Source organism: Prosopis cineraria, unplaced genomic scaffold (genome assembly GCF_029017545.1).
Source record: "Prosopis cineraria cultivar Desert tree isolate PC_DT_omini unplaced genomic scaffold, ASM2901754v1 PC4, whole genome shotgun sequence".
Taxonomy (NCBI): domain Eukaryota; kingdom Viridiplantae; phylum Streptophyta; class Magnoliopsida; order Fabales; family Fabaceae; genus Prosopis; species Prosopis cineraria.
Window position 1 is genome coordinate 1 of NW_026555335.1, and position 20690 is coordinate 20690.

The 20690-nt window shown below is 31.6% G+C and overlaps 1 protein-coding gene across 1 annotated transcript; it reads right to left on the reverse strand.

Moving 5' to 3' along the window:
- Positions 1–8787: 8787 nt before the first annotated feature.
- Positions 8788–13058, reverse strand: LOC129309288 (uncharacterized). Its single transcript, XM_054950804.1, has 7 exons — positions 12961–13058; positions 12767–12843; positions 12482–12616; positions 11319–11373; positions 11117–11204; positions 9489–9587; positions 8788–9194 (listed from the first exon to the last, which is right to left on the reverse strand). The coding sequence occupies exons 1-7, from the start codon at positions 13023–13025 to the stop codon at positions 9093–9095; spliced, it is 621 nt and encodes a 206-aa protein (XP_054806779.1). The 5' UTR covers positions 13026–13058; the 3' UTR covers positions 8788–9092.
- Positions 13059–20690: the final 7632 nt, after the last annotated feature.

Here is a 20690-nt window from a genome sequence, read left to right on the forward strand (position 1 = left end):
AATCTAATGAGTTAGGCCGTGAAAATATAAAAAATGAGGAGTGAGTATAACCACTCAATAATCAAGATCAACCTAGCCTATACAGTCGCACATCAATTAAGTGTAGATGCAAATGGTAATAAACATTCATCATATTCTCATATATCAAATATAGCCTTGGTTACAACAATAGGAATCATGTGACCGAACATGCAACAATTAACATTAGATATATCACAATTTTGCACATCTTGGGATTGTAAAAAAATATCAAGCATACACCCCTAAAACATGTCAAACCACAATAATAACAATTATATGACTAGAATTAAATGCATAATTAATGCCAACCTTATACCTTCTATAACATTCTAGAAATTTAAACCTCATTAACAAAGTTTAATTAGGGTGATTAAGTAAATTCAGTGACATGTATGGCCAGAGAGATCTAACAGGTGTATTTTGTTATGATTTCAACCCTAAATATGGGTTCGAAGTGAAGTTGGGTCACCCAAATATAAAAAAGGGAGAAAAATATGAAGAATACACTTCTGTGGCATACGCCGCGACATGTGGATCATCCGTTGTGATGCATGTATGCTAACTAGCTAGAGAAGAACCACTATGTGCCATGCATCATGGTATGTTGTGCGTCTTTTGCAATGCACGGTCACTTTTTTACAGAAATATGGTTCGAAACTAATGCAGAACATAAGAAAAACAAAGGACAAGCGAAGGAGAAATGAAAGAGCTCCGTTAGGGCTTGAAGAGTTGAAGCTTTTAGAGCTTCTAAACACTAGAAGTAAGTTTTCCAAGCTAAAATCTCTCTTTCTCTTCCATTTTCTCAAGTTGAAAAGTTAGGGTTTAGTTAAGAGAGATGATTTTCGGTCTCTATATGTTTGAACTTATTGACTTAAATAGAGTTAATGGGAGTAGATTGAACTATTTAAACATAGCATTAATGATTCTATGTATTTTTGGTTGTTAGGAGTCATAAATGCATGAAAATCCTCCATAAAAGAGGTAGATAGAGTAATATGACTCTATTAATAGTGATTTAGGAGTTTAATGAAGTTAATGAGTTAGAGGAAGTTAAGAACCTTATGTGTGCCTTTGTAACTGCGAAGATTGAATGTTAAGAGTGAAAAAGTGTTGAATTAAATAGTGAAATTATGTAAACAAGGATATTGATAAATTATCTGGTGATTAATTGTAGAGTGAGTATATTTAGCACCATTCAAACTTCATGAAAGCTTTAAGAGTGCATAATTAAGGGCTGAAACCTTTAACCTCTTAAAAATTTGAGGTAACTAAGAAAATTCTTTCTTACACTTTTGTGTATTAGTTGATTGATTGATGTATATTTGAAAATTTAAATGTGTAAAATTGAATGAGATGCAAGTGTGGCATAACTTACTTAAAAATCCACTATAATGATCTTATAAAGTTCAATGATGTATTTTCCTTTAGAGTTTAATGAGGTGATATGTTAGTGGATTTCAATTATTTTTGTGTCAAGTGAACTTCAATGACTTGATAAGTGAAAAGTTGAATAAGGTAGTGCTTTGTGGAGTTCTACAATGTGTTATTATGAAGTTCTATGAGACAGAGTAAGATAGAGTTCAATGATTTGATTGTACGTGTTAATGTGATGTTTATGTATGAGATAAGTACAATGATGATGCTATGCATACTTAAACATTGAGAAATTGCATGCCTTGCAATGTTGCATTATTATGCATTAAATGATTTTGAAAGGCGAGAGTTGGCTTAGAGAGGGGAGTAAAAAAATTAAATCCATGTGGTAAGCCTTTCATCTAAGCTTGATAACTTTCTTGGATTATTTCATTTCATCATCCTACTTTTTTAATAAGTGATTGTCCTTTTAGTTCAACGAGGGACTCAAACCCAGCTAGTTTTTTCGCTTGTTCAAAGAGGAAGATAGTTTAGGAAGAATGACACCCCATAGTGTGAGAAAAAGAAAAAACCATGACCCACGAGTGAGTTAGACGACCTTGGCTTGGTAACCTCTTATGCATGTTTAGCTAGGATAGTCTCAGTGTATAAACGATTCCAATGTGTTATAGTCCACATTTTTGTATCAGAGGCATAAGGGGGACACAAGGGAGGGTTAATCATGTATATAATGATAACAAGGGCTCATGATTGTCTGTATTATGACCCTAGTGATAAAAATCTTGAGCTTTATCTTATATTCATGTGAAATTGCATTATTAAGTCATTATCTCACAATTATATACTAATATGAATAAGATTTGTGAATTGTACTCTTGAACATGTTAAATGATTTGAAAATAATATTCTTACCACTTGCATTTAAATTGATTATCACACATTAATATAAGTTAGATGGACTTTAGCTACTGAGTGATTATACTCATCCTATTATCTTCAATATTATAGGAACTAGCTTATCGGGACACGAATGAGAGAAATAAACTGAGACCTAGGACTGTGATCTTAAAATTAGTAGGCCTCATTTACTTTAATTTTTGTTATGTATATAATTTAAATGATGTTGTCAACTTGGGAGAATTCATGTGTTGACTTACTTACACTATGTGATTGTGGAAGTATATTGTGTATTTTAGGTCCTAGAATTGTATTTGTAATTATTATGAAATTTATAGCAATGACAAAATACTAGTACAAATAAGGAATAAGAATTTCTTGTCATTGATGAATGATTTATGATATTGAGGCTCCCCGTTTTGTTGTTGTGATTTAAGGGTTGGGCAATGTAAATGTGTTTTGTGTGATATGTTAGTAATGTGGTGTATTACATAGATCCATTTTAGTTCATTGAGTGTGATTTGGATGGTGTTTGTAGCTTCTGGCTTTTAGTATGAGTTTTGGGTACTCAAGTTATGTGTAAATTGTAAAAAGGACTGAATTTTGAAATGAGTGTCCAATTTTTAATTGAGAAATAATTTAATTGTAAACCAAAGCCATTAGTTAGAGCTAGTACAAAAACAAACAGCAGTTATGGGAGTTAACGTCTAGGGCATTGATGGATAGAATCTTTTATGTTAAGGGATATAAACGACCTATAGTTGAGTTTAAAATTTCAAATAACTTTTGCGTATAATTAAGGGACAAAAATGACCGTTAACCCTAAAATTAATTGTGAATCAAAAACCATGTTTTCCTAAAAATATCCAACCACTCAATATACAAACTAAAATCAATTATAAACTCAAAATTATGATTTTTTTTAATATCCAAACACCCCTATACATGCCAAAATCAATTATCAAGGTGTGTTTGGATTTTAATTAGGTATAAATTATTATGAAAAAATTAATTAATGTAATTAATTTTGAATATAATTGATTATATTATGAGGTATATAATTGATTAATAAGATTATAGAATTGAAAAGTAGAATTGAAAATCAAGTAAAATCATGGTCTTATGAAAATATATCCAAATGTCCTTATTACATGTTAAAATCAATTATGAATTCAAAACCATATTTTCAAAAAAAATTTCAAACACCCATTATATATACTAAAATTAATTATGAACCCACAATCATGAATTTCTTAAGATTATCCAAACATCTCTATACGTGTCAAAATTAATTATCAATCCAAAACTATGATTATCCTATAAGCTACTATTACTTACTTTTTAATTTATATTTTTAATTATACTTTTCTAAAAATTTATCCAAAAATCATATAAATTATTTTATAAATCATATTTTTTAGTTTATAATTAATTTTGACATATACAGAAGCGTTTGGATATTTAAAAAAAATATGATTTTAGGTTCAAAATTAATTTTGGCATGTATAATAAATGTTTGAATATTTTTAGAAAAATATAATTTTAGGTACATAATTAATTTTAACATATAATAGGGGTGTTTCGATATATTTTTACGAAGGCATAGTTTTGACCTCTAAAATTGATTAATGCAATTATCGAAACAAGCACACTATCACTTATTTTTTAATTCAATTTTTCAATCATATGTTTCCAAAAATTTATCCAAAAATCATATAAATTATTTTGCAAAGTCATATTTTTTAGTTCATAATTAATTTTCACATGTATAGAGGTGTTTGGATATTTTTAAGAAAATCATAATTTTGTATTTGTAATTAATTTTAGCATGTATAATGAGTGTTTAGATATTTTTAGAAATATGTGATTTTAAATTCATAATTAATTTTAACATGTAATAAGGTGTTTGGATATATTTTCAAAAAATCATAATTTTGATCTTTAAAATTGATTCCAAATGTTATCCAAACAAGCACCTTATATGTGTCAAAATCAATTAAGAACGCATGAACCATGGTTGTTTCATAAGTTATTATTAATTATTTTACAAATTATATTTCTGGGTTCATAATTTATTTTGACATGTATAGAGGTATTTGAATATTTTTAAAAAAGGTTAAGATATAATTTTACTCTTAAATTTTTTTTCAAGAAGTAATTTTACCCTTGTATTGATTAGTGGGATAATTTTATCTTTGAATTATTTTGTTTAAAGAGCAAAAAATTCCTTTTTATGGTGTCTAGCGCTCCTCAAAAAAATAGTTCAAAAGTAAAATTATCCTACTTATCACTATAGAGGTAAAATTGCTCCTCGAGAAAAAGTTTGAGGATAAAATTACATCTTAACCCTTTTAAGAAAACTATAGTTTTGGGTTCACTATTGATTTTGACATGTATAGATGGTATTTGGATATTTTTAGGAAAGAATAATTTTGGTTTTTGGATTCATAATTGATTTTAATGAGTAACAAGGGTATTTGGAGATATTTTCACAAAAATATATTTTAACATCTAAAATTGATTTTCAAATTTATCCAAACAAGCAAGCACCACTTAAATAAGGGTGGAGATAAGGGAACTAGGGCCGTCTAAATTTTTTACTTTGTAAAATGTAAGAGTTATATATTTTTAACCCCCTAAGCTAATACATTACATAAACCTTAAGACATTAAATGGAATTTTCATTCCAATTCTATGTGCAGTCTTTTATGTATGTAAAGTGCAATTGTTTCATTAGCTTGAAAATAGATTGTTATGGGATCTACTTATTTTCAAGAGGATAATGTTACAACTGTTCTTAAAGCATTGAAGTTATTTGAAATTGCTTTCATTTTGTATTTGATAAAAGAAATTATAAAAATTATTACTAGTAAACTTTGTCAAGCATTGCAACAAAAATCTCTAGATATATTGAATGTTTTGTGCTTGATATCTACTATAAAATCACTTATCCAAAAATTAAGGGGTTATGATTAAAATGCACTTTTAGAAAAAAAATTACTTTTTTAGAATAACCAAGCTATTAAAATTTATGATATGAATATTTTTATTCTAATGAAATTTGATCTCATCAACATAAAAATTTTGTGATAATTTAACATCATTATCATGTTGATAAATTTATTTGCTATAATTATCTATCGAAAAAATTAAATAGTAAATAGAGTAAGCAAATAATAAAGCTTTTTAAATTGAACAAAATTTTAGATCTCAAAAATATATTTAAATCATTCAATGATCATAGGAAAGATGTAATTTTAACTAACTTAATGATGGTTTATATTGAGAAATAAATTATCATGCTCATAGATATGATAATTAATGATTTTTATGGTATGAAAAATCAATAAGTAGAACTTAAAAAATGAAAGCACATATATATTTTTATTATATATTTGTAAAAATGAATATAAATATGTATGTTGGAATACTTACGTTATGCTAGTTATATGGTATATGGATTTACTTTTTTTCAATTATCATACATGCCTTATAATCTCGGCCCTCCTAATAAAATTTCTAGCTCCATCCCTGCACCTAAATAAAAATACATATAAAAGATGATTCTGCTCAATTCATCAAATTAAATTATTATAGAAGAAGTGCATTGAAACTAGATTAAAAATAAAGATTTTAATAATCAATATTAATACATTTTTTATTATTCATAAATATTCTCTTATTGGAGGTAATCCTATTTGATGAATGATCTAACACTACATGTGAGCAATTTTTTTAGTGGAGATTTGAATCTTGGTTTGTTATGTTGTAAGAAATTAACTTCTTCCACTTGATCCACTCCATTGGTGATACATTTTTATTCCAATAGATGTATAATAAAAAATAATAATGATAGTCTGTTAACTGTCACATTATTAAGAAAATAAATTTACTATTTAAAAATTATAAATTAAAAACTTAAATCTATTGCTTAAATTAAATTTGAATTGTCTAAATTTCACTACTATGATAACAATGAGCACCAAACCAAACTAATAACAAGGAATAACATAATGTATTTAAAAACTCTTTCCTTTGAAAATCGTAAGTCACTTTTAACTAATTTACATCCCTGGTAAGTTAGTTAATAATATTTTAAAATTACTCTGTTTGGTCATGTTTACCTTTATTTTATGACCTGTCTTATCTAAAAAAAGCTTATTAATTTCATCTTCCAATTGATGTCATTTTTTAAAAAGATATCATTAATTTACACTTGAAAAAAAATAATTTTTTTGAGAAAATTAATTTTTTAGTCCATAAATTTTTGACTTGATTATAATCAAATCCCTCAACTTTGAGTCATTATAATTTAGTCTTTATAGTTTTGATTTAGTTGTAACTCAATCCTTAAATTTTGACTCACTGCTCAGTCCCTATATTTTATAAAAAATTATTAAAAGTTTTAGCCATTTAAAATACTGGTCCTAAATTTTAAAATACTTTTAATATTTATAATTTTTTTCTAAAATATAAGGACTAATATTTTAGATGTCTAAAATTATAAGGATTGAGTTACACATAATCAAAATTTAAGAATTAAGTTACAATAATGTTAAAATTATAAGAATTAAATGATTAATTTTTCCTAAATTTTTTAAGGATAAGGATCGTTTTTGCCGTTGAACTCGATGTGAACCATCATAATTGACCCAAAACTCAATAAAGGATCATTTTATATGCCTCAACCTTATAGATTCTTTATTTCATCACCTTATCATGTCCTCCATTCATTTTCTATGTTAGTAGGGCCTACGTGTAAATTTTTTAGTATTTTTATTATAAAATATTAAAAGCAGGTCCTACCATTCATTTTTTAAATATTTTCCCCTCCTTCTCCTTGCAACTTGTCTCCTCTTCTTCATCATTCTTCTCATCTTTGCAACTCAGCTTCAACATTAAAACCAATGTGACTTCTAAACCACATTCATCATGAATGATCGTCACTGTGTTTGGAGTTAAGAGTGGTGTCACTTGGTAAATGGTGATGATATTTCCACTGACACCCACCTCCAATCTCCCCCCTCCTCTGCCGCATCACCAAGCACCCACCTCCACTTTCCCTCCCTCCTCAATCATGAAGAAGGCAGAGTAGTGGGGTGGTGATGAACTGGGCATTGGCATTAATGAACCATGACACACAATCATATATGGACCTAAACATCATTATGAGCTTCTTGAAGCACACACTTTGACTCATGGCAAACTACTCACAAATGCTTGCCACTAATGGAGATGGAAAGGGAGGAGAGAAGGAGATAGAGAGGTGAGAGCGAAAGAGAAAGAGTAAGGGAGGAGAGAGGGAGGAGAGAGGGAGATGGAGAGAAGCAGAGATAGGCCAAAGTCAAAGATGCAAGCAACACCATTCAAAGAGAAGTTGAACATGAGGACATTTGCCATGTTCACATTCAGAGATGCAAGCAACTTCCATCATGTTCACGTTCAAAGACATCCGCCAAAGTTAGAGATGCAAGCAACTTCTGCCATATTCTTGTTGCAGACATCACAAAAATAGGGTTAAACATGAAAAAGGATACCAGAGCAATGCCAACTTTAGTGTTTTTGTTCTCAGGTCCAAGAGTGAGGAACATAAGGTTCAAGGAGAGGTTGGAGCGGCTAGGAGCAAAGGTTCTGAGAGTGTTTAATGTGCATGATATTATGTCTAGTTGGACCATAATAGCTTGTCATTTTTTATGCCTGCCACGCTGATTTTTTAGTGTTGGAGCTGGCCAAAAGAGTGGAGAGAAGAAAAGGTAAAAATAAAAGTAATATAAGGCCCACAAGTAATATCTTTTAATAAAAAATATTTAAAAAGAATTCAAAAATAGAACCACTAACAAAAAAATGGACAAATTAAATAACTAAATAATAGACAAAAATAAAATCTAAAGTTAAGGAATATAAATGATCATTTGTTGAATTTAAGATTTTGTGTCCAATCCAGAAGCAAAAATAACCTTTAACTTTATAAGTTTTTTTTTATATAAACAAAAACACATTCTTCAATAAACATTTACTACAAATTTTTTAGTTTATCCTCTCAAACTTAAAATTTACTATCATGAGAAACATTTATTCTAACATTATGCTAATTAAATACAAGAATGTTTTAATCCAACTTTTTTTTATTTTTAAATACAATTATTATAGTTAACCATTAATCATTAACCACTTTTCTTAAAGCGTGTACAATTATCTTCTCCTACATTTAAAATCGGAGGGAGCACTTTATAAAAGATGACACCTTGCCTAGAGAAAGAGAGACCCTATTTAACACTACATTTCTTTTACCATGGATTGGCTCTTTTTTGTCATGAGAAGAGAGAGGGGGAGAGAGAGACCCTATTTAACACAATACATTTTTTTTTTACCATGGATTGGCTCTTTTTTGTCATGAGAATTATCCAAGAACAAGCTGGGATAATATAACCCACTGGAGAGGATCAGATTCGCTTTATGGAAAGTCCTTTGAGATTTCAAGGAGGATCGCTAGAATGATAGAAATTAGTGAGCGATAAATACTATAACATACACTTGACATGATGGTTCATGCCTTCATGGTCAGGTGGACAGTTTCCTCCACGTCCCTCTCCTTTCCTTCCACAATCAGCCGGTAGTACATGCAAATGAGAACAAGAATCTGACAAAAATTTGAGTTCTCAAATTACCTTCACTGCGTTTCTGTTAAAAAAAAAAAAAAAATTTGCTGCTATTCCGAAATCCTCTTCATGAAGGTATCGAAGAGCAATAAACACATCTAAATCAACGAAACCCTTCATTTCTGCTGTGAGATGTCTCAGTTAATCGTGTGTTTGCTCCAGATCTTTAACAAATGTCCGGAGACACCCATTAATGATACGAGGGGCTGCTCCATCACAAAACCGTTTAGCGAGATCCACCGCCTTCAAAACAACCATGCATTAGAAATAGCAAGTTAGTAGAGAAACCATAAGCGAATTAAAGAAACTCAATTGAAGCTCGTCAGAAAAGAGTAAACAGAAAAAATATATCCACCGCCTTCAAAACAACCATGCATTAGAAATAGCAAGTTAGTAGACAAACCACAAGCGAATTAAAGAAACTCAATTGAAGCTCGTCAGAAAAGAGTAAACAGAAAAAGATGCCACAACAAAATATATAATATTGATAATGGCAATAATATCAGTGATAATAACAATAAGTAGACTAAGAGATACCTCATTAATGACGATTTGGTGCCTTGTTCCAAGCACCGCAATCTCAGAAATTGCCAAGTGAAGGATAGAAAGTTCCAATATCCTACCTGATGGCTCATTCTGAAATGTATCAATAAATAAGATGAAAACTACTGGTGTTAGCAAAGAAAATAATAGTCACAAAGTAGCCAATTCATCAAGGCACATGAGCACAGGGTAGAACGGGTCACTTGTCAATAGCTGGCCTTACATTTGCCACAGAAAAATTTATCGAGATCTAATGCTTTGACTTAACCGAAGGTAATGATGAGACAATAATGAAGTTCTGTCCCCACCCTCCAGCAATTAAGGAATTGATGGGTCTTATAAATGGTCTCTAAATAGCTTGGGAAAGGGGGAAAAAACTGAGTGTTTTGGGAAAACACGAGATTTTGATCCTTTATAAGGGGCATTTTAGGAAAATGCCTTACTTACACCTAGAACTTTATAATCAGACTTATAACTAGGGACACAACAAATCTAAAAGCCGGGACTTGTAACTAGGGATGGACGGAGTAGAAGATAAAGAAGGTCAGAGTATCACACTCTGCAACAAAGCCAATAGATGCATGATACTATTTAACATGTGTAACAAATATGCATTTCTTATAAATATTCGAAACAAGTGTTAAGCATGGTTTCTGTATTCAGTGTATGCAGTGCAGATTTTGCTCTTTTTTTTTTTTTTTAATAAACAGATTTTTCTGTTTTCATCAGCTCGGGAATGTGTTTTCAAGTAAAGACACACAAAGCAGCTGAAAAGGGATTCAATGAAGTGATCAAATGAAAAGATTCATCGTTCTAGGTCAAAACAATAGTAATCTGCTAAGGATACCAGCCTCCTTGCCTTTTCATAGGCAAAATCTTCTGAATTTAAAATAAAGCAAGGCAAAGGGTAGGCTCAATGAAAGGGGGAAAGCTGACATCTCTCACAAAGCCCAACCACAGTGATCCTTTTAATATAGGTCATAGAAACTTGATAATATCAGTAAATGGTTTAGAACAGACAATTTACGTATGCAATCCTAAAGAACAAGAAAATCAGCTACTGCAAGTTACACAAGATATAACAGAAACTTTAATAATTTATATTTTCCTGACTCGTTAGTTTGCTTATAAACACATACCTCTTTGAACTTGGACTGCACAAGAAAAGAACACTCAATTCACTCAAAGAAAAGAAATACAGCACTCAAGCAAAGGGCCATGGATAGAAGAGTTCAAACCAATGATTTGAAATCTGACTTAATTAAAAGTATAGTAATTGGAGATAGAATAGAGAAACGGGAAAAGACAGAAGCATGAATAATCAGCAAAGCCCCAGTGAACCTAAAAGGTCAGGTCGAACTATTCTTAAATGACATATATTCCTTTCCTTGCCATCTACTTGAAGCACTCTTTGTGGTATCATATCACTCAAAAGCATTGTCTTCTTTTGTGGCCATCTAGCAGTTCAACAGGAGCTTCAAAGAATAAATAACTGCGGTTTAGCAAAATTATTAAGACAGAAGTCTTCCGCTAAAAGTAAAAGTGAGGCTCAAAAATTGCATGAACAGCGTTTTGCAAGGGAATTTAAATTTAGAGCACATTCTCTATCATATTTGTGAAACCTTCCAATTTTCTGGGATGACTTTGTTAATAGCAAGGACATGACTATCCCATTTATCCATAACAGCAACCAATAATTTCCTCGCAAACCTGCAGATAAAGCGTGATTCTCCTTTCACTCACTAGCACACAAAAGCATGTAAATTTGCAGTATGAGGGCTAGGGATGAAAAGCTTTGGTTAAAAGTATTGGTTTATGTGTTACCTCAAAATAAGTTTGCTATATACTAGCTTTGGAGGAGCCGCAAGGACATCTGCTTCTGGTATACAGAAAATAACAGATTAAAACCAGTCTAAAGAGAGTACTTAGAAAAGGAAAAAAGGAAAGTAATCCAATTATAAATGAATATTTGTTAGAGAAGAGAAATTTTAATTTAAACAACTAGGCAAGTGAACCACAGGGACATCTCCTAAAACCCCAAAAAGAAAGTCACAATAAAGAAAACTGAACTACATTTATCATACTTATAGTAGGCAAAATAAGAATAAAAGGTAATGGATTTTTCCACTAATACAAGGTGCCTGACATAGTAGGCTTTTAAAACAAATCCAGGTTATATATGCTCGCTGTTAAAAAGAATATAGAAAATTATTCACCCTCGTAGTAAGTGGAATCTTGTAAAGGGTTTTGCAATTTAGTCAAACACACGTTTCTTGCCTAAAGAAATACAAAGACAAGGCCAACTTAGAACATCGTATAACCAAATCCTGAACTGAATCAAAATATGATTACACTTGAAAAAAGAATCTTTTAGGGTCTTTATAAGTATATAAAATCATAAATTAGATACTGCTATCCTGAGACCAAATAACATGAGCATTCGAGGATTTTTAAGCCTGAAACACCATGAAAACTCTATCGTTGCTATTGTGGCTTGCTTTAAAACAGGTAGGCCAAAAAACCATCCAAATGACAGGCTGATGCAACTAAAACTTGACCAGCAGATCGAGAGAGGCACCGGTGAAAGAAGTGGAACTATTAATTTTAAACCCTATTAAGAGGAGTAGAGGAAAACTAAAAAAAACAAGTTATTGACCAAGACCACTTAATTAACAACATTCCTTAAAGCTTGATAAATGATAAAGCATAATAGCGTTATGTAATCTAGGTAACTGATCCCACCTAGTGAGATAAGGTTTCTAGTTGTTGGTGTAGTATATTGTGTCATGAAATTATGCTGACCACATATCGAATTTAAGATTCGAAAATTCCTACTGGATTTGCAATGCTTATAATGGCAATGAAGCGGGCGAACTAGGAGGAGATTCACCAAGCAATTGCAATCTTGTTTGAGTCCACCTTTGACTTTCTAGAAAATTTCAGAATTACAACCATTTTTCAATTTAAAAATATGACCAGTCTATTACCTATGGCAGATTCCTTTTCATTTTTCTGCAGGAGTTCATTAGCTTCTTCAATTGATTCAACAGTAACAGGTGGCCCCCCGAAGCTCATATGATTATACTCTAGCAGCTTCTCCTTGTCAAAATCATAGCCGAGTTCTGCACATTTACATGAGATAACAACTTTAAACAAAACACTTACTCAAATATGGACGAGTTCTCCAAAGCTCCGGCAGATTATCACCGATCTTGAACCCAGAATTCAGATATTATATGGGAAAAGCAAAAACATCGTATATGGACCATTACCTCGACGCGCGTTCATACGTTTCTCAAATAGCCGAACTGGATCCGACCCTTGTAAACAGGCGGCGTAAATTATGGACCTGCGCACCCGAAACTTCAGCTTAGTAAACTACAGTACCTAAGTGAATGCACATGAATACTTACATCAAGAACTTGGGACGTTTCACAAAAAAAAGGGGTTGGAACGAATAATTTACAGAGCAAGTTCTCTGGCGGCTCTAGGACTGCAAAACCTCCCACTTTTATCAATCTTCGGCAGCATTTCTCGAGCAGATATTTTCGATGAAGAATCATTGGTTTTTAAGCTACTTTATTTGGTTTGATTGGAGGGGAGGGGAGGTAATAATTAAATTACCATTATACCCTTATACAATAATATTTTTTTATCTTTTTATCACATAAATCTATTTTATATATAAACTAAAATTGTATAATTTATTTTTAAATTACCCTAATCTTGTCAATTTTTTTCTTCTTCACCCTAAATAAGTAAATTAAATAATACTATTAAATAATCTTATTAGTAAATTAATCTAAATATTAAACAATACTTTGTGAAAAAAAATCAATGAAACTAATGATTTTATGCCCCCAATAATTGCACAAGACAATGCTAGTCTTTAATAACAATTGAACAATAATTGCCATCATTAATAACAAAATATATTGGGCAATAATATCTAATATATTGATCATGTTTAAGAATCACATTTTGACATTTAGCTAACAAAATATACAAAAATTAGAGGGGAGGGGAGGGGAGGGGAGGTAATAATTAAATTACCATTATACCCTTATACAATAATATTTTTTTATCTTTTTATCACATAAATCTATTTTACATATAAACTAAAATTGTATAATTTATTTTTAAATTACCCTAATCTTGTCAATTTTTTTCTTCTTCACCCTAAATAAGTAAATTAAATAATACTATTAAATAATCTTATTAGTAAATTAATCTAAATATTAAACAATACTTTGTGAAAAAAAATCAATGAAACTAATGATTTTATGCCCCCAATAATTGCACAAGACAATGCTAGTCTTTAATAACAATTGAACAATAATTGCCATCATTAATAACAAAATATATTGGGCAATAATATCTAATATATTGATCATGTTTAAGAATCACATTTTGACATTTAGCTAACAAAATATACAAAAATTAGAGGGGAGGGGAGGGGAGGGGAGGTAATAATTAAATTACCATTATACCCTTATACAATAATATTTTTTTATCTTTTTATCACATAAATCTATTTTACATATAAACTAAAATTGTATAATTTATTTTTAAATTACCCTAATCTTGTCAATTTTTTTCTTCTTCACCCTAAATAAGTAAATTAAATAATACTATTAAATAATCTTATTAGTAAATTAATCTAAATATTAAACAATACTTTGTGAAAAAAAATCAATGAAACTAATGATTTTATGCCCCCAATAATTGCACAAGACAATGCTAGTCTTTAATAACAATTGAACAATAATTGCCATCATTAATAACAAAATATATTGGGCAATAATATCTAATATATTGATCATGTTTAAGAATCACATTTTGACATTTAGCTAACAAAATATACAAAAATTATTAATAAAAGTCATCATCTAATTAGAACTATAAAACATCCTCATTATCACATCCTTTCGTACTGGTGCTGGACATTGAGTTGCTGCTCTAAGCCTATCATTATCAGCCATAAGAAACCAATATATGTCAGGTAATCTTGCAGCATCAATCCCACACTTTTCAAGCATTTTCCAAATTTCTTCACTTGACAATTGTGGCACCTTCTTGAAACTTTGTCCTATCATCACATTTCCTTGTTGAATTGCCTCAGCCACAGCTAACACTGCTCTTGTCAACTCATTTATACTAGCCTCCTTCTCCTTAGACACCCTTTTTGTCTTCTTACTACATGCACTATTAATAGTGGGTGAGTGCTCTTGATCAGGTGAGTTTTCTTGTCTCGGTGAGTTTTCTTGTCCATCAAGCTCAACATTAATTGTGGCTCTATTTTGTGAGACAATATTTTTAATGTCATTGACGGTTTCAATAACTTCTTCCTGAGAACGACGTCTCTTTCTCCACTCACGGGCTGTCTCACTCTCATCTCCATTAGCTCTATCTACTCCATATAATATCATCATTTTTTCGTAGTTTGGAAAAGGAGTAGTTATCCACAATGCTGCTTTAGGTTTAGCCTGAAACAAGTGAAATTACAAAAGCAATTCAATTGCAAATGCATACTTTTTCATTTTCAAATAATAATATAATCAATGCATATGTAAGAAATTTACCTCAATTAATGCATCCCAAACTTCAGGCTCAGCATCCCATACTTGAGTTGTTGGATTCCAAGTGAACCTACTCAAACTTTTGAAAATGTCATAAACATCTGAAAAGTTTTTCTTTAAAGTCTTCCATCGATTTTTCACCTTTTCCTTGTCAATTTGTTTACCGAATAAAGCACTCAAATATTTACATATGTTATCATAAGCTGTGGTTGTAAAAGTGCCATTAACTTTGTGACCCTCATTATATTCATTCATGAAAGCATCAACGAGGGCATCATCCATTAATCTTGTCCAATTCACAATCTCCTTATTATTGTTTGGTGCCATCCTATCATATAACAATATAATCACATAATACCAACCCCAATATGAAAAACTAATCAAATTTCAATAGCAAACTAAACAAATAATACAAAGCAAATAAAAGTCAATAAAACAATAAATTTTAATATCTGATCAAACCTCAATTAAACTCAATATAAGTCAATGTAATAATACAACATATTTAAATGTCTATAATGATACAATAGAGTCTAACTTATTGAGAAAATCAAAATTCAATCATCAAGTTCATCCTCAAGAGCAGTCAGATGTTCCTGATAATCTGCCCACATTTGAGTGGCTATATTTTCTCTAATAAGTTCACCTCGAGCAGCCTCATTATTGTCCCCTCTTTGAGCTCGGTTATTATCATTTGAATGGTTTTCTCTTGTAAGAACAGCATCAACTTCCTCTAAAAGATCTTCAATAGGGTCCATACTCATAAGGAAGTTATGAAGAATGCAACATACATATATTATCATTTTTTGTGCTTTGATTCCATATGTAGGTTCAGTTGCATTGGATAGAATGGAAAATCTTTTTTTCAAAACACCAAAAGCACGTTCAATGGCATTGCGTAACCTTGCATGTCGAAGGTTAAATAACTCTCTATAATTTAGGGGGGATTCTGTTTTGAATATTCTTTCAAATGATAACGAACTCCTCAGTAAGGTGTTATAAGTCCTCTTGTTAACATGAATCCAGCATCGACAAGGTAATATTTACCTATCATAAAGGAAAATAATTACTATAATAATTTTACATTCACAAATATAAACTTTATCAAAATTGGTAAAATATTTACCTTCAGGAATTATAAGCTTATCTTCTCGTGTTAATGCATTCTTAATGATTCTTGAGTCAGATGCAGTACCTTCCCATCTAGGGAGCACATAAGTGAACTTTAGATCAAAGGTACATGTTGCTAGCACGTTCTGTGTCGAAAATTCCTTCCTACCATGGTATCTAGGAGCATCTAAAGAAGGCACCTTGACTCGTATATGTGTTCCATCAATAGCACCGACACAATCCTTAAAATATGGGAAGAATTTCTTATCTTTTTCAATTTCAGGAAGAATGGTTGAGCCATTAGGTTGAACTAAAAATTTTTCTTCTAAGTCAACGATAGCTGTCAAAACTTGATGAAAATGGCGACTAATTGTCTCACCAGAATGCCTAAACCAAAAATTCACTTCACGATTTTTTGCATTGTGTGTCAATATATATAGAGTTTTTGCAACCATTTCTTCCACACTTGACCATCGCGTGGGTTGCAGGCCAGCCTCTCTTTCTAACATAGCACATAATTCTAAAAAAGTTCTAGGAGTCATTCTAATGATATTTCGACTGGAGGGACAATCGCTAATTCGGCTCATTATTTCATCACGTACCATTTCTCTCTTGCCACTCAAACTGTAACTTATTTTTTTCGAACACATGTCACTTGCACATACTTTTACAAAGACACAAGCAAGAAGAGCTAGTACTCTTCGACGCAATTCAAACCAATGTTGCACCAGTAAAAGATTTTCAGATTCCTTGCTCATCTAACAAAGCAATCAAGAACAATAATGAAAATCAATAAACAAGCCTTAATATTCATATTTCATTATTGCAATAACCATTCTATAAATTAAACCACTCTTTAATGTTTGAATATGCTGTGATGGAGAACAAGGAAACTATATATATGTGCATATACAACTAATAAAATGATATATAGTAGAGTGATCCCAATCTCTGATAAGACAAAAACATAGAAACCTTTTTCGTGAAAAGAGAAACCTTAGATAAAGTCCCAACATAGAAAATGAAGTATTGATGATGGCTCTGTGAAACCGAACCCAAATGTTTTCAAGACACTCAGCAGCTGGGTATTCCTATAATATTGTAATGAACACTTGTACTCTCTTTCTCTCTCTGTCTATACCATTGCATGGCATTAATGTGTTCCAATCTGGTAAGGCGACGATTCAGTTATCATCATGGATCGGCTATGTAGGTTCACACCACAGATCACCTAGGGCCCCAGTATTTGTGGGTGATTCAATACCAAAAGAAACCAACCAGTCAGTTGGATATAGCGAAAGGAGCTGATCTTGGCTAATTAAAATTTAAATCCTTACTGGGAGACTGTCCTCACAATAGATTTACAGATTTTAACAGCATCAACAAGAACCCCACCTCCTGATGTTTCTAACAGTGCACGTGATTTAGTCAGTGCTGCAGCTGAGAGGGATGTGGCATCAAAGAATAAAGCCACATCCCAGAACAAAGAACAGGGTGATCTGACGGGAACAAAGCAGAACAAAGAAGACAGACCGAGAGCTCAGAACAGAACAACCAGAACAAAGCCACGCATCTAACGAAAATGAGGTGAGAGCTTCGAACGGAAAGAAAACCAGAACAAGCAGAACAACTACAGATCTCAAAACAGGGTCCGAACGAAAAGAAAACGCATCTGACCTGAGAATGCATGGTGAGAGCTTCGAAGAGGAGGACCTGATGGGATGATGCACGGCGGGGCTTCGAGCACGGCAGGCCAGACACACGGTGAGAACTCCGACAGACCGAGAGCTCCGACAGACTGAGAAGATGCTGGAGACAGACCGAGCTCCTGGAAGAAAAAGAAAGCCAAACGTATTTATTGTGTTTCAAGGGCAATAACGTAATTTTATAAAAATAATGAGGGTAAATTAGTCAACAAATTTACCTCTCCCTCTAAAAAACCCCAATTTGGAGGGAGCCAAAATAAGGGGAGGGGAGGGGAGGGGAGCCAAAATTTTGGCTCCCCTCCCCTCCAAAAATTTTAAACCAAATGAGAGAAATGGAACCCCTCCCCTCCCCTCCCCTCTATTTACCTCCAACCAAACAGAGCCTCAAGATGCGTAATCATATAGTTTCTTGATGGGAGTACCCCACTCCTCGAAATGGCCTGAACAGATGCCGGTTCGGATTAGTCTGGCAAAAGTGAAAAAAAATAAAGGAAGCAATGTCATGGCAAATAAGGCCAAAGGAATATGAATTTGTTCTCCATGCTCCCAAGCTTTTTAAGCGGAGGGTTGACTTTGGGAGGATACTTGTGCGTAAAAAAAATTATTGTAATTATTTTTTGAAGTCAAATGATTAAAAATGTCCTTAATTTGCAAAAAGAAAATTAGCGTCCACAAAATGCTCGGTCACCCAGAGGCAATTGATGTTCACTGCATCTTCACCCTGGAAGCAAATGAATCATAGGAAGAAAGAGAAGAGAAAGAAGAGAATGATGAAGGCAGTCAAGACGAGGGAGAGTGGAAGAAGGGGGAAATGCAAGTGAAGAAGAAGAGGATGATAAAAATATAGAAGATGAATAGAACAAAACATAAGATCAACATAACATATAGCAAAAGAAGAGGAAGAAGATAATACATTAGAAGATGATTCATGTATAGTTGCATTCAATTTTATCAACAAGTAAAAGCTTATATTTTAACAAGGTGATTTCATGACATTAACATATAAAAGTTCAATCTATCATGTTCTGACAAGTTCTTCATGGTAACTTTGCAAATGCAAGCTTTTGTTTTGTATTTTATAACAAGGTGTTCAAATACTAATAAATACATGTTCATATCATTATAAGCAAATATTTGGTCATCACATGTGGTATTGAATTACCTTTTTTAAGTTACCAAAAAAAAATTGAGTTGTCAAACCAAATATGAAATATGAGGGTTGGACATTAGGTTATCGCATGTTCGAGTTTTAGCAAGTAAATCTTTAAAGAAAAAAATGACTTCAAATACAGTTGTGTTTAATTTCATTGACAAGTAAAGATTTAAGTTTTAACAACATAACTTCACAATATTAACATGTAGAAGTTCAATATATCATGTTTTGATATTATAAAACAACCTTGCCATAAATGAAAGCTATTGTTCTATACTTTACAACAAGGTATTTAGATATTAAAAAGTATGTGTTCAAATTTTTACAAGCAAGCATCTAGTTATCACGTGTGGTATTTTGTTTTTTTTTTAACTTACCCAAAAAAAAATGGTTGCCATAACATATACGAAGTATGAGGGCTGGACATCGGGTCGCAAATGTTTGGATTTTGACAATCAAATATTTGAAGAAGAAAATGACTTTAGATATAATTGTGTTCAATTTCATTGATAAGTAAAAGTTTATGTTTTAACAACTTTATGAAATTAACATGTAAAAGTTTAGTATATTATTTTTTTTATAAGTTTGGTATATCTTGCAAGCTATTGTCTTGATAGGTTTTGTTATTCTTCCCTTTCAAAGAAATTTGTTTTCATCTTCTTTATATAAGGAAAAGTTTGGAATTATGATACAAGCTGAGAAGACAAGCCACAAAGAAACCAATGGCTATGGTGGATGTGCGTCTCAAGCCTAAAATTTTGGATTTTGTTGATGCAGAAAATAACCTTATACAAAAAATGTCCTTTTGTTTAATCTATAAATAGACACATTTGTTCTTCAATTTTTTTTTTGGGTTATCATAATTCTGATATCCTTTTGTCTAATCTCTTAGTGTCATTTTCATGTCTGAATCGTTGGAACATGATTAGATAGGCTTAGCAACATTAGAGAATCCATCCACAGAAATTTGAAAGCATTTTTCTCAAATATTTGCTTATTAAAATCCGAACACATGACTGCTAGATGTCCAATTCTCATATTCCATACTTGGGTTGCCAATTAGAATTGTTGTACGTTACTTGAAAAAAGCAATTTGAATCACATGTGATAGCCAGACACTTGCTTATGAAACTTCAAACATGTACTTGAAAATATTTTAAAAACCTTGTCGTAAAATAAAGAACAACAGCTTGCATTTATAATGCTATTCTACAAAACTTGCCAAAACATGATATACTGAATTTTTACATGTTAATGTCATAAAGTCATCTTGTTAATGTTGTAATTATTGTGTAAACATGTCAAAAGGAAAAGTCCCACATTGCCCGCATGAGAAGAGCTCCTAGCGTATATATATGCTAAGGAATGAAAATGAGTTAATAAATGGACTCGAAGGAGAAGTTGGCTTGTGCACTTCCTACGTGAGAGTTGAAGAGGCATTGTATTCTTTTTACCAGATTTGTTTTGCAAAATTATTAAATTAATGTGTATTTTGGGCTTTTCAAGAAAAACACAAATTTATTGTGTTTAAAAGTTAAGTTATAGCCTAAGAGGAGTTTTATTCAAATTTTATCAAATTTTAATAATGTTTAATGAGTGTTTTATTGTCATAACTCCCCAACCACTCAACGTTATACAATATCAACAT

What these genes read in the sequence shown, in the direction of transcription:
- LOC129309288 (XM_054950804.1), bottom strand. Translation starts at nt 13,025, where the DNA reads ATGCTGCCGAAGATTGATAAAAGTGGGAGGTTTTGCAGTCCTAGAGCC. An exon ending in TGAAAAGGAATCTGCCATAG is followed by an intron (nt 11,374 to 12,481) that starts GTAATAGACTGG and finishes TCTGTATACCAG; the next exon opens with AAGCAGATGTCCTTGCGGCT. An exon ending in TCATCCCAGAAAATTGGAAG is followed by an intron (nt 9,588 to 11,116) that starts GTTTCACAAATA and finishes GATACATTTCAG; the next exon opens with AATGAGCCATCAGGTAGGAT.